The sequence below is a fragment of the Telmatherina bonti genome (assembly GCF_933228915.1).
Source record: "Telmatherina bonti genome assembly, chromosome: 20".
NCBI classification, from domain to species: Eukaryota; Metazoa; Chordata; class Actinopteri; order Atheriniformes; family Telmatherinidae; genus Telmatherina; species Telmatherina bonti.
The window spans coordinates 1,691,950-1,717,939 of NC_136618.1; the positions used below are offsets into that span (position 1 = coordinate 1,691,950).

The 25,990-nt window shown below is 48.2% G+C and overlaps 1 protein-coding gene across 1 annotated transcript in view; it reads right to left on the bottom strand.

The window, feature by feature from the left end:
* Positions 1 to 337: 337 nt before the first annotated feature.
* LOC306770674 (copine-3-like) overlaps positions 338 to 25,990 on the bottom strand; it is a gene marked incomplete at both ends in the record, with an annotated part of 202,231 nt that continues 176,578 nt past the window's right edge. Inside the window, 9 exons of the mRNA XM_079259571.1 lie at positions 338 to 457; positions 1,632 to 1,865; positions 2,220 to 2,353; positions 2,857 to 2,908; positions 3,117 to 3,171; positions 3,260 to 3,393; positions 3,471 to 3,530; positions 3,745 to 3,828; positions 3,910 to 4,008. Of these exons, the coding sequence (XP_079115697.1) occupies positions 338 to 457; positions 1,632 to 1,865; positions 2,220 to 2,353; positions 2,857 to 2,908; positions 3,117 to 3,171; positions 3,260 to 3,393; positions 3,471 to 3,530; positions 3,745 to 3,828; positions 3,910 to 4,008 (972 nt within the window). The remainder of the gene's footprint in view (positions 458 to 1,631; positions 1,866 to 2,219; positions 2,354 to 2,856; positions 2,909 to 3,116; positions 3,172 to 3,259; positions 3,394 to 3,470; positions 3,531 to 3,744; positions 3,829 to 3,909; positions 4,009 to 25,990) is intronic.

Sequence of the window (25,990 nt, forward strand, 5' to 3'; positions counted from 1 at the left end):
GAAGCTGGTATGAAACAGGTGTTAAACAGGTGTAAACCAGGTGTTAAACAGGTCTGAAGCTGGTATGAAACAGGTGTTAAACAGGTGTAAACCAGGTGTTAAACAGGTCTGAAGCTGGTATGAAACAGGTGTTAAACAGGTGTAAACCAGATGTAAAACAGGTATGAACCAGGGGTGAAACCAGGGTGAACAAGGTGTGAAGCAGGTATGAAACAAGGTGTGAAATAGGTGTGAAGCGGGCATGTGACAGGTATGAAACAGGAATGAAATAGATATGAAACAGGTGTGAAACAGGTGTGACGCAAAACTGAAGCTGGAAGTTGAATCAGCTGTTTTATTAGGACAACCCAGGTTCTGTGAGGACGTTTGGAGGTTTTTGCTTGGAGGAGTTGAAGAAGGATGCCAGCTGATCGGGAAGCTCCGCCAGTACGCTCTGGGCCAAAGCCATGCCGTTTCCCTGCAATCACAACATGACAAATATCAGATTCAGGATCAGCTGATGATGATGCGCTACAGCGTGGTGCCACAGTGTGGCACTACAGCGTGGCGTTACAGCGTTGTGGGGCTACAGCATGGTGTCACGGCGTTACATTACGGTGTTATATTACGGCGCTACGTTACGGCGTTACGTTATGGCGTTGTGTTACGGCGTTGCGTTACGGCGTTGTGTTACGGCGTTACGTTACGGCGTTACATTATGACGTCACAGCGTTACGTTAAGGCGTGACGGCGTTAAGTTATGACGTTACAGCGTTTCGTTATGACGTTACGTTAAGGCGTTACGTTATGACGTTACGTCTTTACATTATGACGTTATGGCCTTACGACGTTACGTTTTGGCATTACATAATGATGTTAAGGCGTTACGTTATGGCGTTACGTTGTGACGTTACATTGCGTTACGGCGTTACGTTATGGCGTTACGTTATGGCGTTACGTGTTATGTTATGACGTTACAGTGTTACGTTACGGCGTTATGTTACGGCGTTACGTTACGGCGTGACGGCGTTAAGTTATTACATTACTGCGTTTCGTTATGACGTTACAGCGTTTCGTTATGACTTTGTGACGTTACGACGTTACAGCATTTCGTTCTGACATTACGTTAAGGCGTTATGTTATGACGTTACGCCGTTATGCTATGACGCCACGGCGTTACGTTATGACATTACGGCTTTACGTTATGACGTTATGACCGAACGACGTTACATTTTGGCATTATATTACGATGTTAAGGCGTTACGTTATGGCGTTACGTTATGGCGTTACATTATGGCGTTACGTTATGACGTTACGTTGTGACGTTACAGTGTTACGTTACGACTTCATGGTGTTACGTTATGACGTTACGGCGTTACGTTATGACATTACATTACGTTAAGGCGTTCCGTTACGTGTTATGTTATGACGTTACAGCGTTACGTTACGGCGTTACATCATGATGTTACAGTGTTACTTTACGGCATTACGTTATGATGTTACAGCATTACCCTTACGACGTTACATTATGACGTCATGGCGTTACGTTATGACGTCACAGCGTTACGTTATGACGTTACGGCGTTACGTTATTACGTTACGTTAGGGCATAACAGTACAGCACGAAGGCCATATCTTCTGTAGCTGCCTACATGAAACTGTCTGAAGGGGACAAACTGGACAATGTCTCGAGCCGCCACCTCCCCGCTGGACGCCTGCAGCAGCTTGTCATTGCTGTCCAGGAACTCCATGGCGCTGAAGTCCGCCCCACCGACGCCTAAAATGATGATGGACATGGGAAGGCGGGATGCTTCCACAATGGCGGCCCGCGTCAAGTCCATGTCAGAGATCACGCCATCTGTGAGGATGAGCAGCACAAAGTACTGCTGTACACGGACACGGAGAACAGGAGACGTTAAGATCAAAAGATCTGGATCAGATCAGATCTGAAAAGTGTTCTATCTAAACCTGGAATAAACCATTTCTGATGACATCTAACATGGCCGCTTCCTGATGCGGAACATCTGCAGCTCATCCAGATGCTGCTGCAGGAGAACCAGGAGACCAGAACACATCACACTAGTTTTACATTGTTCCACCGGTTTCCAATTTATAATGGTTTCCAGTATACTAAAATTAGCTCAAATCACAGGTATACCCGAGTCAGGCGTGTTAAAAATAACACAAAAGGTTCATTAACGTGGAAGTAGTGGACATCCAAACAGGAAATGGTTTCTTACCGACGCTGTGTTCTGGTACTGAGCCTGTCTGGCAAAACAAGCCACGTGGTTGATGATGGGAGAGAAGTTGGTGGGACCCCAAAGCTTCACCTGAGGAAGACAGCTCTGGTAGGCCCGGACCACCCCCTCAATACCTGCAACACATCCAGGTAGCAGCCGTCAATTAGAAACAACGTTCAAGAACCAAGCCAAACCAGTTCACACTAGTGTAAACAACCAGACCAAAAGACTTCACACCGACCTGAAAAACTAGACCAAACCAGTTGAAACTGACCGGAACAACCAGACCAAACCAGTTGAAATTGACCGGAACAACTGGACTAAACAGCTGAAACTGACCTGAACAACTGGACTAAAACCAGTAAACACTGACCTGAACAATTACACCAAACCAGTTGACACTAACCTGAAAAACTGTACCAAACCAGTTGACACCGACCTGAAAAACTGTACCAAACCAGTTGACACCGACCTGAAAAACTGTACCAAACCAGTTGACACCGACCTGAAAAACTGTACCAAACCAGTTGACACCGACCTGAAAAACTGTACCAAACCAGTTGACACCGACCGGAACAACCAGACTAAACCAGTTGACACCGACCTGAACAACCAGACCAAACCAGTTGACACCGACCTGAACAGAAGGGATCGGATGGGTTGAAGTTGACGGGAAATTCATGGGAAACCTGTTTGTGGGACAAAGTTTACAGTCAGTCAAAGCGAAAAAAGTGCAGATGATGAATGCTGATTTTAAAGTAAAAAACGTTGATTATTATCTAATCAGATGATAAACACAAAGTTGAGATAAATCTATGGAAAGGTTAATTAATCCACAGTAAATGAAACAGCTGTTTTGTCTGCCATCAACTTGGTTCTAAGTAGAAACTTTGACACCTGCCAAGATGGAGGAACCTGGGCCCCGAAGCCAAACACAGGAAACATCTTGTTACTGAAATGGAAGAAATCAGGAAGGTTAAAAAGAAGACACAATGAGCAAACTGGGACCAGACTGGAACCCCGATCCCTCCTGAGTTCACCTATCGTAGTCCTGGATAACGTTGCCCACGGCCCAGATGGCGTTCAGGTACTCGTTGTAGCCCTCAGGGTTGATGTAGTGGAGGGACTGAGGAGATGTGGGGTCCCCATTGGAGCCGGTGAAGTCAACTGCAATCTGGACCAGATCAGAGGATTAGGATCAGGACCAGGACATTTCTGGCTCCAAACAGCAGAAATTAGCTGTAAACTCACAGTAAAGTTGATCTGACATCCGCCCATGATGTAGTCCAGGAAGCTGAACTCCTTCTCCACCTGCAGACCAGACCTGGTCAGCTGGTTCTCACTCAGCTATCTAGTCCTCACACTTAAGTGGTTCTCACTCTCTTATTTAAGTCGCTTTTGAAGAAAGTGTCTGCAACATGACTGTAAATATTCCTGCATTGAGTTCTAGATCCAGTCCAGAATCCCGACCTGGTGATGGTGACGACAGCGTGAATATCATCATCTGTTTGTTCTTCCTGCTTACCTGGCAGCGTTTTATGCAAATGACCCCAGAGTTTTTATAGTTCATTTTCTTCATTTTCTTTGGGTTTAAACACTGAAATTCAGCCTGAAAACCAGAAGAAGAATCAGATCGACAGAAGAAAAAAGTCAAAACAAACAAACAAACAAAGAAAAACAACAGACTCACAGGAGACGCGTTGGTTCCAGGTAACATCTCCGTTAACGTCGCTGTGAAGCTCCCGATGAAGACATGCGTCCCGTTTTCACGGTGGTCGTAACAGTCCACCTGCGCACAGACGGACTTACAGAGGCTGGACCAGGTAACGTCTGGACCAGGTAACGTCGAGACCAGGTAACGTCTGGACCAGGTAAGGTCTGGACCAGGTAACGTCGAGACCAGGTAACGTCTGGACCAGGTAACGTCTAGACCAGGTAACGTCTAGACCAGGTAACGTCTGGACCAGGTAACGTCTGGACCAGGTAACGTCTGGACCAGGTAAAGTTTAGACCAGGTAACGTCTAGACCAGGTAACGTCTGGACCAGGTAACGTCTGGACCAGGTAAAGTTTAGACCAAGTAACGTCTAGACCAGCTAACGTCTAGACCAGGTAAAGTTTAGACCAGGTAACGTCTAGACCAGGTAACGTCTGGATCAGGTAACGTCTGGACCAGGTAAAGTTTAGACCAGGTAACGTCTAGACCAGCTAACGTCTAGACCAGGTAAAGTTTAGACCAGGTAACGTCTAGACCAGGTAACGTCTGGACCAGGTAACGTCTGGACCAGGTAACGTCTAGACCAGGTAACGTCTGGACCTGGTAAAGTTTAGACCAAGTAACGTCTGGACCTGGTAAAGTTTAGACCTGGTAACGTCTGGACCAGGTAACGTCTAGACCTAGTCACATCTGGACCAGGTAAAGGGTAGACCTGGTAAAGTTTAGACCTGGTAAAGTCTGGACCAGGTGACGTCTGGACCAGGTAACGTCGAGACCAGGTAAAGTCTGGACCAGGTAACGTCTGGACCAGGTAAAGTTTAGACCAGGTAACGTGTAGACCAGGTAACGTCTGGACCAGGTAACGTCTGGACCAGGTAAAGTTTAGACCAGGTAACGTCTAGACCAGGTAACGTCTGGACCTGATAACGTCTGGACCAGGTAACGTCTAGACCAAGTAATGTCTGGACCTGGTAAAGTTTAGACCTGGTAACGTCTGGACCAGGTAACGTCTAGACCAGGTAAAGTTTAGACCAGGTAACGTCTAGACCAGGTAACGTCTAGACCAGGTAACGTCTGGACCAGGTAACGTCTAGACCAGGTAACGTCTAGACCAGGTAACGTCTGGACCAGGTAACGTCTGGACCAGGTAACGTCTGGACCAGGTAAAGTTTAGACCAGGTAACGTCTAGACCAGGTAACGTCTGGACCAGGTAACGTCTGGACCAGGTAAAGTTTAGACCAAGTAACGTCTAGACCAGCTAACGTCTAGACCAGGTAAAGTTTAGACCAGGTAACGTCTAGACCAGGTAACGTCTGGACCAGGTAACGTCTGGACCAGGTAAAGTTTAGACCAGGTAACGTCTAGACCAGCTAACGTCTAGACCAGGTAAAGTTTAGACCAGGTAACGTCTAGACCAGGTAACGTCTGGACCAGGTAACGTCTGGACCAGGTAACGTCTAGACCAGGTAACGTCTGGACCTGGTAAAGTTTAGACCAAGTAACGTCTGGACCTGGTAAAGTTTAGACCTGGTAACGTCTGGACCAGGTAACGTCTAGACCTAGTCACATCTGGACCAGGTAAAGGGTAGACCTGGTAAAGTTTAGACCTGGTAAAGTCTGGACCAGGTGACGTCTGGACCAGGTAACGTCGAGACCAGGTAAAGTCTGGACCAGGTAACGTCTGGACCAGGTAAAGTTTAGACCAGGTAACGTGTAGACCAGGTAACGTCTGGACCAGGTAACGTCTGGACCAGGTAAAGTTTAGACCAGGTAACGTCTAGACCAGGTAACGTCTGGACCTGATAACGTCTGGACCAGGTAACGTCTAGACCAAGTAATGTCTGGACCTGGTAAAGTTTAGACCTGGTAACGTCTGGACCAGGTAACGTCTAGACCAGGTAAAGTTTAGACCAGGTAACGTCTAGACCAGGTAACGTCTAGACCTGATAACGTCTGGACCAGGTAACGTCTAGACCAAGTAATGTCTGGACCTGGTAAAGTTTAGACCTGGTAACGTCTGGACCAGGTAATCTCTAGACCAGGTAAAGTTTAGACCAGGTAACGTCTAGACCAGGTAACGTCTGGACCAGGTAACATCTGGACCAGGTAAAGTGTAGACCAGGTAACGTCTAGACCAGGTAACGTCTAGACCAGGTAACGTCTGGACCTGGTAAAGTTTAGACCTGGTAACGTCTGGACCAGGTAAAGTTTAGACCTGGTAAAGTCTGGACCAGGTAAAGTTTAGACCAGGTAACGTCTAGACCAGGTAACATCTAGACCAGGTGACGTCTGGACCTGGTAAAGTTTAGACCTGGTAACGTCTGGACCAGGTAACGTCTAGACCTAGTAACGTCTGGACCAGGTAAAGGGTAAACCTGGTAAAGTTTAGACCTGGTAAAGTCTGGACCAGGTAACGTCTGGACCAGGTAACGTCTAGACCAGGTAACGTCTGGACCAGGTAACGTCTAGACCAGGTAACGTCTGGACCTGGTAAGGTTTAGACCAAGTAACGTCTGGACCTGGTAAAGTTTAGACCTGGTAACGTCTGGACCAGGTAACGTCTAGACCAGGTAAAGTTTAGACCAGGTAACGTCTAGACCAGGTAACGTCTGGACCAGGTAAAGTTTAGACAAGGTAACGTCTAGACCAGGTAACGTCTGGACCTGGTAAAGTTTAGACCTGGTAAAGTCTGGACGAGGTAACGGCTGGACCAGGTAACGTCTGGACCAGGTAAAGTTTAGACCAGGTAACGTGTAGACCATGTAACGTATGGACCAGGTAACGTCTGGACCAGGTAAAGTTTAGACCAGGTAACGTCTAGACCAGGTAACGTCTGGACCAGGTAAAGTTTAGACCAAGTAACGTCTAGACCAGGTAACGTCTGGACCAGGTAACGTCTAGACCAGGTAAAGTTTAGACCAGGTAACGTCTGGACCAGGTAACGTCTGGACCAGGTAACATCTGGACCAGGTAACGTCTGGACCAGGTAAAGTTTAGACCAGGTAACGTGTAGACCAGGTAACGTCTGGACCAGGTAACGTCTGGACCAGGTAACGTCTGGACCAGGTAAAGTTTAGACCAGGTAACGTCTAGACCAGGTAACGTCTGGACCTGATAACGTCTGGACCAGGTAACGTCTAGACCAAGTAATGTCTGGACCTGGTAAAGTTTAGACCTGGTAACGTCTGGACCAGGTAACGTCTAGACCAGGTAAAGTTTAGACCAGGTAACGTCTAGACCAGGTAACGTCTGGACCAGGTAACGTCTGGACCAGGTAAAGTTTAGACCAGGTAACGTCTAGACCAGCTAACGTCTAGACCAGGTAAAGTTTAGACCAGGTAACGTCTAGACCAGGTAACGTCTGGACCAGGTAAAGTTTAGACCAGGTAACGTCTAGACCAGGTAACGTCTGGACCTGGTAAAGTTTAGACCAAGTAACGTCTGGACCTGGTAAAGTTTAGACCTGGTAACGTCTGGACCAGGTAACGTCTAGACCTAGTAACATCTGGACCAGGTAAAGGGTAGACCTGGTAAAGTTTAGACCTGGTAAAGTCTGGACCAGGTGACGTCTGGACCAGGTAACGTCGAGACCAGGTAACGTCTGGACCAGGTAACGTCTGGACCAGGTAAACTTTAGACCAGGTAACGTGTAGACCAGGTAACGTCTGGACCAGGTAACGTCTGGACCAGGTAACGTCTGGACCAGGTAAAGTTTAGACCAGGTAACGTCTGGACCAGGTAACGTCTGGACCTGATAACGTCTGGACCAGGTAACGTCTAGACCAAGTAACGTCTAGACCAGCTAACGTCTAGACCAGGTAAAGTTTAGACCTGGTAACGTCTTGACCAGGTAACGTCTGGACCAGGTAAAGTTTAGACCAGGTAACGTCTAGACCAGGTAACGTCTGGACCAGGTAACGTCTGGACCAGGTAAAGTTTAGACCAGGTAACGTCTAGACCAGGTAACGTCTAGACCAGGTAACGTCTGGACCTGGTAAAGTTTAGACCTGGTAACGTCTGGACCAGGTAAAGTTTAGACCTGGTAAAGTCTGGACCAGGTGACGTCTGGACCTGGTAAAGTTTAGACCTGGTAACGTCTGGACCAGGTAACGTCTAGACCTAGTAACGTCTGGACCAGGTAAAGGGTAAACCTGGTAAAGTTTAGACCTGGTAAAGTCTGGACCAGGTAACGTCTGGACCAGGTAACGTCTAGACCAGGTAACGTCTGGACCTGGTAAGGTTTAGACCAAGTAACGTCTGGACCTGGTAAAGTTTAGACCTGGTAACGTCTGGACCAGGTAACGTCTAGACCAGGTAAAGTTTAGACCAGGTAACGTCTAGACCAGGTAACGTCTAGACCAGGTAACGTCTGGACCAGGTAACGTCTGGACCAGGTAAAGTTTAGACCAGGTAACGTCTGGACCAGGTAACGTCTGGACCTGGTAAAGTTTAGACCTGGTAAAGTCTGGACGAGGTAACGGCTGGACCAGGTAACGTCTGGACCAGGTAAAGTTTAGACCAGGTAACGTGTAGACCATGTAACGTATGGACCAGGTAACGTCTGGACCAGGTAAAGTTTAGACCAGGTAACGTCTAGACCAGGTAACGTCTGGACCACGTAAAGTTTAGACCAAGTAACGTCTAGACCAGGTAACGTCTAGACCAGGTAACGTCTAGACCAGGTAAAGTTTAGACCAGGTAACGTCTAGACCAGGTAACGTCTGGACCAGGTAACATCTGGACCAGGTAACGTCTGGACCAGGTAAAGTTTAGACCAGGTAACGTGTAGACCAGGTAACGTCTGGACCAGGTAACGTCTGGACCAGGTAAAGTTTAGACCAGGTAACGTCTAGACCAGGTAACGTCTGGACCTGATAACGTCTGGACCAGGTAACGTCTAGACCAAGTAATGTCTGGACCTGGTAAAGTTTAGACCTGGTAACGTCTGGACCTGGTAAAGTTTAGACCTGGTAACGTCTAGACCAGGTAACGTCTGGACCAGGTAACGTCTGGACAAGGTAAAGTTTAGACCAGGTAACATCTAGACCAGGTAACGTCTAGACCAGGTAACGTCTGGACCTGGTAAAGTTTAGACCTGGTAACGTCTGGACCAGGTAAAGTTTAGACCTGGTAACGTCTGGACCAGGTAAAGGGTAAACCTGGTAAAGTTTAGACCTGGTAAAGTCTGGACCAGGTAACGTCTGGACCAGGTAACGTCTAGACCAGGTAACGTCTGGACCAGGTAACATCTAGACCAGGTAACGTCTAGACCAGGTAACGTCTGGACCTGGTAAAGTTTAGACCTGGTAAAGTTTAGACCTGGTAAAGTCTGGACCAGGTAACGTTTGGACCAGGTAACGTCTAGACCAGGTAACGTCTAGACCTGGTAAAGTTTAGACCAAGTAACGTCTGGACCTGGTAAAGTTTAGACCTGGTAACATCTGGACCAGGTAACGTCAAGACCAGGTAACGTCTAGACCCGGTAACGTCTGGACCTGGTAAAGTTTAGACCTGGTAAAGTCTGGACCAGGTAACGTTTGGACCAGGTAACATCTGGACCAGGTAACATCTAGACCAGGTAACGTCTAGACCAGGTAACGTCTGGACCAGGTAAAGTTTAGACCAAGTAACGTCTAGACCAGGTAACGTCTAGACCAGGTAACGTCTAGACTAGGTAAAGTTTAGACCAGGTAACGTCTGGACCAGGTAACATCTGGACCAGGTAACGTCTGGACCAGGTAAAGTTTAGACCAGGTAACGTGTAGACCAGGTAACGTCTGGACCAGGTAACGTCTGGACCAGGTAACGTCTGGACCAGGTAAAGTTTAGACCAGGTAACGTGTAGACCAGGTAACGTCTGGACCAGGTAACGTCTGGACCAGGTAAAGTTTAGACCAGGTAACGTCTAGACCAGGTAACGTCTGGACCTGATAACGTCTGGACCAGGTAACGTCTAGACCAAGTAATGTCTGGACCTGGTAAAGTTTAGACCTGGTAACGTCTGGACCAGGTAACGTCTAGACCAGGTAAAGTTTAGACCAGGTAACGTCTAGACCAGGTAACGTCTGGACCAGGTAACGTCTGGACCAGGTAAAGTTTAGACCAGGTAACGTCTAGACCAGCTAACGTCTAGACCAGGTAAAGTTTAGACCAGGTAACGTCTAGACCAGGTAACGTCTGGACCAGGTAAAGTTTAGACCAGGTAACGTCTAGACCAGGTAACGTCTGGACCTTGTAAAGTTTAGACCAAGTAACGTCTGGACCTGGTAAAGTTTAGACCTGGTAACGTCTGGACCAGGTAACGTCTAGACCTAGTAACATCTGGACCAGGTAAAGGGTAGACCTGGTAAAGTTTAGACCTGGTAAAGTCTGGACCAGGTGACGTCTGGACCAGGTAACGTCGAGACCAGGTAACGTCTGGACCAGGTAACGTCTGGACCAGGTAACGTCTGGACCAGGTAACGTGTAGACCAGGTAACGTCTGGACCAGGTAACGTCTGGACCAGGTAAAGTTTAGACCAGGTAACGTCTAGACCAGGTAACGTCTGGACCTGATAACGTCTGGACCAGGTAACGTCTAGACCAGCTAACGTCTAGACCAGCTAACGTCTAGACCAGGTAAAGTTTAGACCTGGTAACGTCTGGACCAGGTAACGTCTGGACCAGGTAAAGTTTAGACCAGGTAACGTCTAGACCAGGTAACGTCTGGACCAGGTAACGTCTGGACCAGGTAAAGTTTAGACCAGGTAACGTCTGGACCAGGTAACGTCTGGACCAGGTAAAGTTTAGACCAGGTAACGTCTAGACCAGGTAACGTCTGGACCAGGTAAAGTGTAGACCAGGTAACGTCTAGACCAGGTAACGTCTGGACCTGATAACGTCTGGACCAGGTAACGTCTAGACCAAGTAACGTCTAGACCAGCTAATGTCTAGACCAGGTAAAGTTTAGACCTGGTAACGTCTGGACCAGGTAACGTCTGGACCAGGTAAAGTTTAGACCAGGTAACGTCTAGACCAGGTAACGTCTGGACCAGGTAACGTCTGGACCAGGTAAAGTTTAGACCAGGTAACGTCTAGACCAGGTAACGTCTAGACCAGGTAACGTCTGGACCTGGTAAAGTTTAGACCTGGTAACGTCTGGACCAGGTAAAGTTTAGACCTGGTAAAGTCTGGACCAGGTGACGTCTGGACCTGGTAAAGTTTAGACCTGGTAACGTCTGGACCAGGTAACGTCTAGACCTAGTAACGTCTGGACCAGGTAAAGGGTAAACCTGGTAAAGTTTATACCTGGTAAAGTCTGGACCAGGTAACGTCTGGACCAGGTAACGTCTGGACCAGGTAACGTCTGGACCTGGTAAGGTTTAGACCAAGTAACGTCTGGACCTGGTAAAGTTTAGACCTGGTAACGTCTGGACCAGGTAACGTCTAGACCAGGTAAAGTTTAGACCAGGTAACGTCTAGACCAGGTAACGTCTGGACCAGGTAACGTCTGGACCAGGTAAAGTTTAGACCAGGTAACGTCTGGACCAGGTAACGTCTGGACCTGGTAAAGTTTAGACCTGGTAAAGTCTGGACGAGGTAACGGCTGGACCAGGTAACGTCTGGACCAGGTAAAGTTTAGACCAGGTAACGTCTGGACCAGGTAACGTCTGGACCAGGTAACATCTGGACCAGGTAACGTCTGGACCAGGTAAAGTTTAGACCAGGTAACGTGTAGACCAGGTAACGTCTGGACCAGGTAACGTCTGGACCAGGTAACGTCTGGACCAGGTAAAGTTTAGACCAGGTAACGTCTAGACCAGGTAACGTCTGGACCTGATAACGTCTGGACCAGGTAACGTCAAGACCAAGTAATGTCTGGACCTGGTAAAGTTTAGACCTGGTAACGTCTGGACCAGGTAACGTCTAGACCAGGTAAAGTTTAGACCAGGTAACGTCTAGACCAGGTAACGTCTGGACCAGGTAACGTCTGGACCAGGTAAAGTTTAGACCAGGTAACGTCTAGACCAGCTAACGTCTAGACCAGGTAAAGTTTAGACCAGGTAACGTCTAGACCAGGTAACGTCTGGACCAGGTAAAGTTTAGACCAGGTAACGTCTAGACCAGGTAACGTCTGGACCTGGTAAAGTTTAGACCAAGTAACGTCTGGACCTGGTAAAGTTTAGACCAGGTAACGTCTGGACCAGGTAACGTCTAGACCTAGTAACATCTGGACCAGGTAAAGGGTAGACCTGGTAAAGTTTAGACCTGGTAAAGTCTGGACCAGGTGACGTCTGGACCAGGTAACGTCGAGACCAGGTAACGTCTGGACCAGGTAACGTCTGGACCAGGTAAAGTTTAGACCAGGTAACGTGTAGACCAGGTAACGTCTGGACCAGGTAACGTCTGGACCAGGTAAAGTTTAGACCAGGTAACGTCTAGACCAGGTAACGTCTGGACCTGATAACGTCTGGACCAGGTAACGTCTAGACCAAGTAACGTCTAGACCAGCTAACGTCTGGACCAGGTAAAGTTTAGACCTGGTAACGTCTGGACCAGGTAACGTCTAGACCAGGTAAAGTTTAGACCAGGTAACGTCTAGACCAGGTAACGTCTGGACCAGGTAACGTCTGGACCAGGTAAAGTTTAGACCAGGTAACGTCTAGACCAGGTAACGTCTAGACCAGGTAACGTCTGGACCTGGTAAAGTTTAGACCTGGTAACGTCTGGACCAGGTAAAGTTTAGACCTGGTAAAGTCTGGACCAGGTGACGTCTGGACCTGGTAAAGTTTAGACCTGGTAACGTCTGGACCAGGTAACGTCTAGACCTAGTAACGTCTGGACCAGGAAAAGGGTAAACCTGGTAAAGTTTAGACCTGGTAAAGTCTGGACCAGGTAACGTCTGGACCAGGTAACGTCTAGACCTAGTAACGTCTGGACCAGGTAAAGGGTAAACCTGGTAAAGTCTAGACCTGGTAAAGTCTGGACCAGGTAACGTCTGGACCAGGTAACGTCTAGACCAAGTAACGTCTGGACCTGGTAAAGTTTAGACCTGGTAACGTCTGGACCAGGTAACGTCTAGACCAGGTAAAGTTTAGACCAGGTAACGTCTAGACCAGGTAACGTCTGGACCAGGTAACGTCTGGACAAGGTAAAGTTTAGACCAGGTAACGTCTGGACCAGGTAACGTCTGGACCTGGTAAAGTTTAGACCTGGTAAAGTCTGGACGAGGTAACGGCTGGACCAGGTAACGTCTGGACCAGGTAAAGTTTAGACCAGGTAACGTGTAGACCATGTAACGTATGGACCAGGTAACGTCTGGACCAGGTAAAGTTTAGACCAGGTAACGTCTAGACCAGGTAACGTCTGGACCAGGTAAAGTTTAGACCAAGTAACGTCTAGACCAGGTAACGTCTAGACCAGGTAACGTCTAGACCAGGTAAAGTTTAGACCAGGTAACGTCTAGACCAGGTAACGTCTGGACCAGGTAACATCTGGACCAGGTAACGTCTGGACCAGGTAAAGTTTAGACCAGGTAACGTGTAGACCAGGTAACGTCTGGACCAGGTAACGTCTGGACCAGGTAACGTCTGGACCAGGTAAAGTTTAGACCAGGTAACGTCTAGACCAGGTAACGTCTGGACCTGATAACGTCTGGACCAGGTAACGTCTAGACCAAGTAATGTCTGGACCTGGTAAAGTTTAGACCTGGTAACGTCTGGACCTGGTAAAGTTTAGACCTGGTAACGTCTAGACCAGGTAACGTCTGGACCAGGTAACGTCTGGACAAGGTAAAGTTTAGACCAGGTAACATCTAGACCAGGTAACGTCTAGACCAGGTAACGTCTGGACCTGGTAAAGTTTAGACCTGGTAACGTCTGGACCAGGTAAAGTTTAGACCTGGTAACGTCTGGACCAGGTAAAGGGTAAACCTGGTAAAGTTTAGACCTGGTAAAGTCTGGACCAGGTAACGTCTGGACCAGGTAACGTCTAGACCAGGTAACGTCTGGACCAGGTAACATCTAGACCAGGTAACGTCTAGACCAGGTAACGTCTGGACCTGGTAACGGCTAGACCAGGTAACGTCTAGACCTGGTAAAGTTTAGACCTGGTAAAGTTTAGACCTAGTAAAGTCTGGACCAGGTAACGTTTGGACCAGGTAACGTCTAGACCAGGTAACGTCTAGACCTGGTAAAGTTTAGACCAAGTAACGTCTGGACCTGGTAAAGTTTAGACCTGGTAACATCTGGACCAGGTAACGTCAAGACCAGGTAACGTCTAGACCAGGTAACGTCTGGACCTGGTAAAGTTTAGACCTGGTAAAGTCTGGACCAGGTAACGTTTGGACCAGGTAACATCTGGACCAGGTAACATCTAGACCAGGTAACGTCTAGACCAGGTAACGTCTGGACCAGGTAAAGTTTAGACCAAGTAACGTCTAGACCAGGTAACGTCTAGACCAGGTAACGTCTAGACCAGGTAAAGTTTAGACCAGGTAACGTCTGGACCAGGTAACGTCTGGACCAGGTAACATCTGGACCAGGTAACGTCTGGACCAGGTAAAGTTTAGACCAGGTAACGTGTAGACCAGGTAACGTCTGGACCAGGTAACGTCTGGACCAGGTAAAGTTTAGACCAGGTAACGTCTAGACCAGGTAACGTCTGGACCTGATAACGTTTGGACCAGGTAACGTCTAGACCAAGTAATGTCTGGACCTGGTAAAGTTTAGACCTGGTAACGTCTGGACCAGGTAACGTCTAGACCAGGTAAAGTTTAGACCAGGTAACGTCTAGACCAGGTAACGTCTGGACCAGGTAACGTCTGGACCAGGTAAAGTTTAGACCAGGTAACGTCTAGACCAGCTAACGTCTAGACCAGGTAAAGTTTAGACCAGGTAACGTCTAGACCAGGTAACGTCTGGACCAGGTAAAGTTTAGACCAGGTAACGTCTAGACCAGGTAACGTCTGGACCTGGTAAAGTTTAGACCAAGTAACGTCTGGACCTGGTAAAGTTTAGACCTGGTAACGTCTGGACCAGGTAACGTCTAGACCTAGTAACATCTGGACCAGGTAAAGGGTAGACCTGGTAAAGTTTAGACCTGGTAAAGTCTGGACCAGGTGACGTCTGGACCAGGTAACGTCGAGACCAGGTAACGTCTGGACCAGGTAACGTCTGGACCAGGTAAAGTTTAGACCAGGTAACGTGTAGACCAGGTAACGTCTGGACCAGGTAACGTCTGGACCAGGTAAAGTTTAGACCAGGTAACGTCTAGACCAGGTAACGTCTGGACCTGATAACGTCTAGACCAGGTAACGTCTGGACCTGATAACGTCTGGACCAGGTAACGTCTAGACCAAGTAACGTCTAGACCAGCTAACGTCTAGACCAGGTAAAGTTTAGACCTGGTAACGTCTGGACCAGGTAACGTCTAGACCAGGTAAAGTTTAGACCAGGTAACGTCTAGACCAGGTAACGTCTGGACCAGGTAACGTCTGGACCAGGTAAAGTTTAGACCAGGTAACGTCTAGACCAGGTAACGTCTAGACCAGGTAACGTCTGGACCTGGTAAAGTTTAGACCTGGTAACGTCTGGACCAGGTAAAGTTTAGACCTGGTAAAGTCTGGACCAGGTGACGTCTGGACCTGGTAAAGTTTAGACCTGGTAACGTCTGGACCAGGTAACGTCTAGACCTAGCAACGTCTGGACCAGGTAAAGGGTAAACCTGGTAAAGTTTAGACCTGGTAAAGTCTGGACCAGGTAACGTCTGGACCAGGTAACGTCTAGACCAGGTAACGTCTGGACCTGGTAAGGTTTAGACCAAGTAACGTCTGGACCTGGTAAAGTTTAGACCTGGTAACGTCTGGACCAGGTAACGTCTAGACCAGGTAAAGTTTAGACCAGGTAACGTCTAGACCAGGTAACGTCTGGACCAGGTAACGTCTGGACCAGGTAAAGTTTAGACCAGGTAACGTCTGGACCAGGTAACGTCTGGACCTGGTAAAGTTTAGACCTGGTAAAGTCTGGACGAGGTAACGGCTGGACCAGGTAACGTCTGGACCAGGTAAAGTTTAGACCAGGTAACGTGTAGACCATGTAACGTATGGACCAGGTAACGTCTGGACCAGGTAAAGTTTAGACCAGGTAACGTCTAGACCAGGTAACGTCTGGACCAGGTAAAGTTTAGACCAAGTAACGTCTAGACCAGGTAACGTCTAGACCAGGTAACGTCTAGACCAGGTAAAGTTTAGACCAGGTAACGTCTAGACCAGGTAACGTCTGGACCAGGTAACATCTGGACCAGGTAACGTCTGGACCAGGTAAAGTTTAGACCAGGTAACGTGTAGACCAGGTAACGTCTGGACCAGGTAACGTCTGGACCAGGTAACGTCTGGACCAGGTAAAGTTTAGACCAGGTAACGTCTAGACCAGGTAACGTCTGGACCTGATAACGTCTGGACCAGGTAACGTCTAGACCAAGTAATGTCTGGACCTGGTAAAGTTTAGACCTGGTAACGTCTGGACCTGGTAAAGTTTAGACCTGGTAACGTCTAGACCAGGTAACGTCTGGACCAGGTAACGTCTGGACCAGGTAAAGTTTAGATCAGGTAACGTCTAGACCAGGTAACGTCTAGACCAGGTAACGTCTGGACCTGGTAAAGTTTAGACCTGGTAACGTCTGGACCAGGTAAAGTTTAGACCTGGTAACGTCTGGACCAGGTAAAGGGTAAACCTGGTAAAGTTTAGACCTGGTAAAGTCTGGACCAGGTAACGTCTGGACCAGGTAACGTCTAGACCAGGTAACGTCTAGACCAGGTAACGTCTGGACCAGGTAACATCTAGACCAGGTAACGTCTAGACCAGGTAACGTCTGGACCTGGTAACGGCTAGACCAGGTAACGTCTAGACCTGGTAAAGTTTAGACCAAGTAACGTCTGGACCTGGTAAAGTTTAGACCTGGTAACATCTGGACCAGGTAACGTCAAGACCAGGTAACGTCTAGACCAGGTAACGTCTGGACCTGGTAAAGTTTAGACCTGGTAAAGTCTGGACCAGGTAACGTTTGGACCAGGTAACATCTGGACCAGGTAACATCTAGACCAGGTAACGTCTAGACCAGGTAACGTCTGGACCTGGTAAGGTTTAGACCAAGTAACGTCTGGACCTGGTAAAGTTTAGACCTGGTAAAGTCTGGACCAGGTAACGTCTAGACCAGGTAAAGTTTAGACCAACGTCTAGACCAGGTAAAGTTTAGACCAGGTAACGTCTGGACCAGGTAACGTCAAGACCAGGTAACGTCTAGACCAGGTAACGTCTGGACCTGGTAAAGTTTAGACCAAGTAACGTCTGGACCAGGTAACGTCTGGACCAGGTAACGTCTGGACAAGGTAAAGTTTAGACCAGGTAACATCTAGACCAGGTAACGTCTAGACCAGGTAACGTCTGGACCTGGTAAAGTTTAGACCTGGTAACGTCTGGACCAGGTAAAGTTTAGACCTGGTAACGTCTGGACCAGGTAAAGGGTAAACCTGGTAAAGTTTAGACCTGGTAAAGTCTGGACCAGGTAACGTCTGGACCAGGTAACGTCTAGACCAGGTAACGTCTGGACCAGGTAACATCTAGACCAGGTAACGTCTAGACCAGGTAACGTCTGGACCTGGTAACGGCTAGACCAGGTAACGTCTAGACCTGGTAAAGTTTAGACCTGGTAAAGTTTAGACCTAGTAAAGTCTGGACCAGGTAACGTTTGGACCAGGTAACGTCTAGACCAGGTAACGTCTAGACCTGGTAAAGTTTAGACCAAGTAACGTCTGGACCTGGTAAAGTTTAGACCTGGTAACATCTGGACCAGGTAACGTCAAGACCAGGTAACGTCTAGACCAGGTAACGTCTGGACCTGGTAAAGTTTAGACCTGGTAAAGTCTGGACCAGGTAACGTTTGGACCAGGTAACATCTGGACCAGGTAACATCTAGACCAGGTAACGTCTAGACCAGGTAACGTCTGGACCAGGTAAAGTTTAGACCAAGTAACGTCTAGACCAGGTAACGTCTAGACCAGGTAACGTCTAGACCAGGTAAAGTTTAGACCAGGTAACGTCTGGACCAGGTAACGTCTGGACCAGGTAACATCTGGACCAGGTAACGTCTGGACCAGGTAAAGTTTAGACCAGGTAACGTGTAGACCAGGTAACGTCTGGACCAGGTAACGTCTGGACCAGGTAAAGTTTAGACCAGGTAACGTCTAGACCAGGTAACGTCTGGACCTGATAACGTTTGGACCAGGTAACGTCTAGACCAAGTAATGTCTGGACCTGGTAAAGTTTAGACCTGGTAACGTCTGGACCAGGTAACGTCTAGACCAGGTAAAGTTTAGACCAGGTAACGTCTAGACCAGGTAACGTCTGGACCAGGTAACGTCTGGACCAGGTAAAGTTTAGACCAGGTAACGTCTAGACCAGCTAACGTCTAGACCAGGTAAAGTTTAGACCAGGTAACGTCTAGACCAGGTAACGTCTGGACCAGGTAAAGTTTAGACCAGGTAACGTCTAGACCAGGTAACGTCTGGACCTGGTAAAGTTTAGACCAAGTAACGTCTGGACCTGGTAAAGTTTAGACCTGGTAACGTCTGGACCAGGTAACGTCTAGACCTAGTAACATCTGGACCAGGTAAAGGGTAGACCTGGTAAAGTTTAGACCTGGTAAAGTCTGGACCAGGTGACGTCTGGACCAGGTAACGTCGAGACCAGGTAACGTCTGGACCAGGTAACGTCTGGACCAGGTAAAGTTTAGACCAGGTAACGTGTAGACCAGGTAACGTCTGGACCAGGTAACGTCTGGACCAGGTAAAGTTTAGACCAGGTAACGTCTAGACCAGGTAACGTCTGGACCTGATAACGTCTAGACCAGGTAACGTCTGGACCTGATAACGTCTGGACCAGGTAACGTCTAGACCAAGTAACGTCTAGACCAGCTAACGTCTAGACCAGGTAAAGTTTAGACCTGGTAACGTCTGGACCAGGTAACGTCTAGACCAGGTAAAGTTTAGACCAGGTAACGTCTAGACCAGGTAACGTCTGGACCAGGTAACGTCTGGACCAGGTAAAGTTTAGACCAGGTAACGTCTAGACCAGGTAACGTCTAGACCAGGTAACGTCTGGACCTGGTAAAGTTTAGACCTGGTAACGTCTGGACCAGGTAAAGTTTAGACCTGGTAAAGTCTGGACCAGGTGACGTCTGGACCTGGTAAAGTTTAGACCTGGTAACGTCTGGACCAGGTAACGTCTAGACCTAGCAACGTCTGGACCAGGTAAAGGGTAAACCTGGTAAAGTTTAGACCTGGTAAAGTCTGGACCAGGTAACGTCTGGACCAGGTAACGTCTAGACCAGGTAACGTCTGGACCTGGTAAGGTTTAGACCAAGTAACGTCTGGACCTGGTAAAGTTTAGACCTGGTAACGTCTGGACCAGGTAACGTCTAGACCAGGTAAAGTTTAGACCAGGTAACGTCTAGACCAGGTAACGTCTGGACCAGGTAACGTCTGGACCAGGTAAAGTTTAGACCAGGTAACGTCTGGACCAGGTAACGTCTGGACCTGGTAAAGTTTAGACCTGGTAAAGTCTGGACGAGGTAACGGCTGGACCAGGTAACGTCTGGACCAGGTAAAGTTTAGACCAGGTAACGTGTAGACCATGTAACGTATGGACCAGGTAACGTCTGGACCAGGTAAAGTTTAGACCAGGTAACGTCTAGACCAGGTAACGTCTGGACCAGGTAAAGTTTAGACCAAGTAACGTCTAGACCAGGTAACGTCTAGACCAGGTAACGTCTAGACCAGGTAAAGTTTAGACCAGGTAACGTCTAGACCAGGTAACGTCTGGACCAGGTAACATCTGGACCAGGTAACGTCTGGACCAGGTAAAGTTTAGACCAGGTAACGTGTAGACCAGGTAACGTCTGGACCAGGTAACGTCTGGACCAGGTAACGTCTGGACCAGGTAAAGTTTAGACCAGGTAACGTCTAGACCAGGTAACGTCTGGACCTGATAACGTCTGGACCAGGTAACGTCTAGACCAAGTAATGTCTGGACCTGGTAAAGTTTAGACCTGGTAACGTCTGGACCTGGTAAAGTTTAGACCTGGTAACGTCTAGACCAGGTAACGTCTGGACCAGGTAACGTCTGGACCAGGTAAAGTTTAGATCAGGTAACGTCTAGACCAGGTAACGTCTAGACCAGGTAACGTCTGGACCTGGTAAAGTTTAGACCTGGTAACGTCTGGACCAGGTAAAGTTTAGACCTGGTAACGTCTGGACCAGGTAAAGGGTAAACCTGGTAAAGTTTAGACCTGGTAAAGTCTGGACCAGGTAACGTCTGGACCAGGTAACGTCTAGACCAGGTAACGTCTAGACCAGGTAACGTCTGGACCAGGTAACATCTAGACCAGGTAACGTCTAGACCAGGTAACGTCTGGACCTGGTAACGGCTAGACCAGGTAACGTCTAGACCTGGTAAAGTTTAGACCAAGTAACGTCTGGACCTGGTAAAGTTTAGACCTGGTAACATCTGGACCAGGTAACGTCAAGACCAGGTAACGTCTAGACCAGGTAACGTCTGGACCTGGTAAAGTTTAGACCTGGTAAAGTCTGGACCAGGTAACGTTTGGACCAGGTAACATCTGGACCAGGTAACATCTAGACCAGGTAACGTCTAGACCAGGTAACGTCTGGACCTGGTAAGGTTTAGACCAAGTAACGTCTGGACCTGGTAAAGTTTAGACCTGGTAAAGTCTGGACCAGGTAACGTCTAGACCAGGTAAAGTTTAGACCAACGTCTAGACCAGGTAAAGTTTAGACCAGGTAACGTCTGGACCAGGTAACGTCAAGACCAGGTAACGTCTAGACCAGGTAACGTCTGGACCTGGTAAAGTTTAGACCAAGTAACGTCTGGACCAGGTAAAGTTTAGATCTGGTAAAGTTTAGACCTGGTAAAGTCTGGACCAGGTGACGTCTGGGCCTGGTAAAGTTTAGACCAACGTCTAGACCAGGTAAAGTTTAGACCAGGTAACGTCTGGACCAGGTAACGTCAAGACCAGGTAACGTCTAGACCAGGTAACGTCTGGACCAGGTAACGTCTAGACCAGGTAACGTCTGGACCTGGTAAAGTCTGGACCAGGTAACGTCTGGACCAGGTAAAGTTTAGACCTGGTAAAGTTTAGACCTGGTAAAGTCTGGACCAGGTAACGTTTGGACCAGATAACGTCTAGACCAGGTAACGTCTGGACCAGGTAACATCTAGACCAGGTAACGTCTAGGCCAGGTAACGGCTGGACCAGGTAACGTCTGGACCAGGTAACATCTAGACCAGGTAACGTCTAGACCAGGTAACGTCTGGACCAGGTAAAATCTAGACCAGGTAACGTCTAGACCAAGTAACGTCTGGACCTGGTAAAGTTTAGACCTGGTAACGTCTGGACCAGGTAACGTCTAGACCAGGTAAAGTTTAGACCAGGTAACGTCTAGACCAGGTAACGTCTGGACCAGGTAATGTCTGGACCAGGTAACGTCTAGACCAGGTAACGTCTGGACCAGGTAACGTCTGGACCAGGTAAAGTTTAGACCTGGTAACGTCTGCACCAGGTAACGTCTAGACCAGGTAAAGTTTAGACCTGGTAACGTCTAGACCAGGTAACGTCTGGACCAGGTAACGTCTGGACCAGGTAAAGTTTAGACCAGGTAACGTCTAGACCAGGTAAAGTTTAGACCAACGTCTAGACCAGGTAAAGTTTAGACCAGGTAACGTCTGGACCAGGTAACGTCAAGACCAGGTAACGTCTAGACCAGGTAACGTCTGGACCTGGTAAAGTTTAGACCAAGTAACGTCTGGACCAGGTAAAGTTTAGATCTGGTAAAGTTTAGACCTGGTAAAGTCTGGACCAGGTGACGTCTGGGCCTGGTAAAGTTTAGACCAGGTAACGTCTAGACCAGGTAACGTCTGGACCTGGTAACGTCTGGACCAGGTAACGTCTGGACCAGGTAAAGTTTAGACCAGGTAACGTCTAGACCAGGTAACGTCTGGACCTGGTAAAGTTTACACCAGGTAACGTCTGAACCTGGTAAAGTTTAGACCTGGTAACGTCTGGACCAGGTAAAGTTTAGACCTGGTAAAGTCTGGACCAGGTAACGTCTGGACCTGGTAAAGGTTAGACCAGGTAACGTCTAGACCAGGTAAAGTTTAGACCAGGTAACGTCTGGACCTGGTAAAGTTTACACCAGGTAACGTCTAGACCAGGTAACGTCTACACCAGGTAACGTCTGAACCTGGTAAAGTTTAGACCTGGTAACGTCTGGACCAGGTAAAGTTTAGACCTGGTAAAGTCTGGACCAGGTAACGTCTGGACCTGGTAAAGGTTAGACCAGGTAACGTCTAGACCAGGTAAAGTTTAGACCTGGTAACGTCTGGACCAGGTAACGTCTAGACCAGGTAAAGTTTAGACCAGGTAACGTCTAGACCAGGTAACGTCTGGACCAGGTAACGTCTGGACCAGGTAAAGTTTAGACCAGGTAACGTCTAGACCAGGTAACGTCTAGACCAGGTAACGTCTAGACCAGGTAACGTCTGGACCTGGTAAAGTTTAGACCAGGTAACGTCTAGACCAGGTAAAGTTTAGACCAACGTCTAGACCAGGTAAAGTTTAGACCAGGTAACGTCTGGACCAGGTAACGTCAAGACCAGGTAACGTCTAGACCAGGTAACGTCTGGACCTGGTAAAGTTTAGACCAAGTAACGTCTGGACCAGGTAAAGTTTAGATCTGGTAAAGTTTACACCTGGTAAAGTCTGGACCAGGTGACGTCTGGGCCTGGTAAAGTTTAGACCAGGTAAGGTCTAGACCAGGTAACGTCTGGACCTGGTAACGTCTGGACCAGGTAACGTCTGGACCAGGTAAAGTTTAGACCAGGTAACGTCTAGACCAGGTAACGTCTGGACCTGGTAAAGTTTACACCAGGTAACGTCTGAACCTGGTAAAGTTTAGACCTGGTAACGTCTGGACCAGGTAAAGTTTAGACCTGGTAAAGTCTGGACCAGGTAACGTCTGGACCTGGTAAAGGTTAGACCAGGTAACGTCTAGACCAGGTAAAGTTTAGACCAGGTAACGTCTGGACCTGGTAAAGTTTACACCTGGTAACGTCTAGACCAGGTAACGTCTACACCAGGTAACGTCTGGACCTGGTAAAGTTTAGACCAAGTAACGTCTGGACCAGGTAAAGTTTAGATCTGGTAAAGTTTAGACCTGGTAAAGTCTGGACCAGGTGACATCTGGGCCTGGTAAAGTTTAGACCAGGTAACGTCTAGACCAGGTAACGTCTGGACCTGGTAACGTCTGGACCAGGTAACGTCTGGACCAGGTAAAGTTTAGACCAGGTAACGTCTAGACCAGGTAACGTCTGGACCTGGTAAAGTTTACACCAGGTAACGTCTAGACCAGGTAACGTCTACACCAGGTAACGTCTGAACCTGGTAAAGTTTAGACCTGGTAAAGTCTGGACCAGGTAACGTCTGGACCTGGTAAAGGCTGGACCTGGTAAAGGCTAGACCTGGTAAAGTTTAGACCTGGTAAAGTCTGGACCAGGTGACGTCTGGGCCTGGTAAAGTTTAGACCAGGAAACGTCTAGACCAGGTAACGTCTGGACCTGGTAAAGTTTACACCAGGTAACGTCTAGACCAGGTAACGTCTACACCAGGTAACGTCTGAACCTGGTAAAGTTTAGACCTGGTAACGTCTGGACCAGGTAAAGTTTAGACCTGGTAAAGTCTGGATCAGGTAACGTCTACACCTGGTAACGTCTGAACCTGGTAAAGTTTAGACCTGGTAAAGTCTGGACCAGGTGACGTCTGGACCTGGTAAAGGTTAGACCAGGTAACGTCTAGACCAGGTAACGTCTAGACCAGGTAAAGTTTAGACCTGGTAACGTCTGGACCAGGTCAAGTTTAGACCAGGTAACGTGTAGACCAGGTAACGTCTGGACCTGGTAAAGTTTAAACCTGGTAACGTCTGGACAAGGTAACGTCTAGACCAGGTAACGTCTGGACCAGGTAACGTCTGGACCTGGTAAAGTTTAGACCAAGTAACGTCTGGACCAGGTAAAGTTTAGATCTGGTAAAGTTTAGACCTGGTAAAGTCTGGACCAGGTGACGTCTGGGCCTGGTAAAGTTTAGACCAACGTCTAGACCAGGTAAAGTTTAGACCAGGTAACGTCTGGACCAGGTAACGTCAAGACCAGGTAACGTCTAGACCAGGTAACGTCTGGACCAGGTAACGTCTAGACCAGGTAACGTCTGGACCTGGTAAAGTCTGGACCAGGTAACGTCTGGACCAGGTAAAGTTTAGACCTGGTAAAGTTTAGACCTGGTAAAGTCTGGACCAGGTAACGTTTGGACCAGGTAACATCTAGACCAGGTAACGTCTAGGCCAGGTAACGTCTAGACCAGGTAAAGTTTAGACCTGGTAACGTCTGGACCAGGTCAAGTTTAGACCAGGTAACGTCTAGACCAGGTAACGTCTGGACCTGGTAAAGTTTAGACCTGGTAACGTCTGGACCAGGTAACGTCTAGACCAGGTAACGTCTGGACCAGGTAACGTCTGGACCTGGTAAAGTTTAGACCTGGTAACGTCTGGACCAGGTAAAGTTTAGACCAGGTAACGTCTGGACCAGGTAACGTCTGGACCTGGAAAAGTTTAGACCTGGTAACGTCTAGACCAGGTAACGTCTAGACCAGGTAACGTCTAGACCAGGTAACGTCTGGACCAGGTAACGTCAAGACCAGGTAACGTCTAGACCAGGTAACGTCTGGACCTGGTAAAGTTTAGACCAAGTAACGTCTGGACCAGGTAAAGTTTAGATCTGGTAAAGTTTAGACCTGGTAAAGTCTGGACCAGGTGACATCTGGGCCTGGTAAAGTTTAGACCAGGTAACGTCTAGACCAGGTAACGTCTGGACCTGGTAACGTCTGGACCAGGTAACGTCTGGACCAGGTAAAGTTTAGACCAGGTAACGTCTAGACCAGGTAACGTCTGGACCTGGTAAAGTTTACACCAGGTAACGTCTAGACCAGGTAACGTCTACACCAGGTAACGTCTGAACCTGGTAAAGTTTAGACCTGGTAAAGTCTGGACCAGGTAACGTCTGGACCTGGTAAAGGCTAGACCTGGTAAAGTTTAGACCTGGTAAAGTCTGGACCAGGTGACGTCTGGGCCTGGTAAAGTTTAGACCAGGAAACGTCTAGACCAGGTAACGTCTGGACCTGGTAAAGTTTACACCAGGTAACGTCTAGACCAGGTAACGTCTACACCAGGTAACGTCTGAACCTGGTAAAGTTTAGACCTGGTAACGTCTGGACCAGGTAAAGTTTAGACCTGGTAAAGTCTGGATCAGGTAACGTCTACACCTGGTAACGTCTGAACCTGGTAAAGTTTAGACCTGGTAAAGTCTGGACCAGGTGACGTCTGGACCTGGTAAAGGTTAGACCAGGTAACGTCTAGACCAGGTAACGTCTAGACCAGGTAAAGTTTAGACCTGGTAACGTCTGGACCAGGTCAAGTTTAGACCAGGTAACGTCTAGACCAGGTAACGTCTGGACCTGGTAAAGTTTAAACCTGGTAACGTCTGGACAAGGTAACGTCTAGACCAGGTAACGTCTGGACCAGGTAACGTCTGGACCTGGTAAAGTTTAGACCAAGTAACGTCTGGACCAGGTAAAGTTTAGATCTGGTAAAGTTTAGACCTGGTAAAGTCTGGACCAGGTGACGTCTGGGCCTGGTAAAGTTTAGACCAACGTCTAGACCAGGTAAAGTTTAGACCAGGTAACGTCTGGACCAGGTAACGTCAAGACCAGGTAACGTCTAGACCAGGTAACGTCTGGACCAGGTAACGTCTAGACCAGGTAACGTCTGGACCTGGTAAAGTCTGGACCAGGTAACGTCTGGACCAGGTAAAGTTTAGACCTGGTAAAGTTTAGACCTGGTAAAGTCTGGACCAGGTAACGTTTGGACCAGGTAACATCTAGACCAGGTAACGTC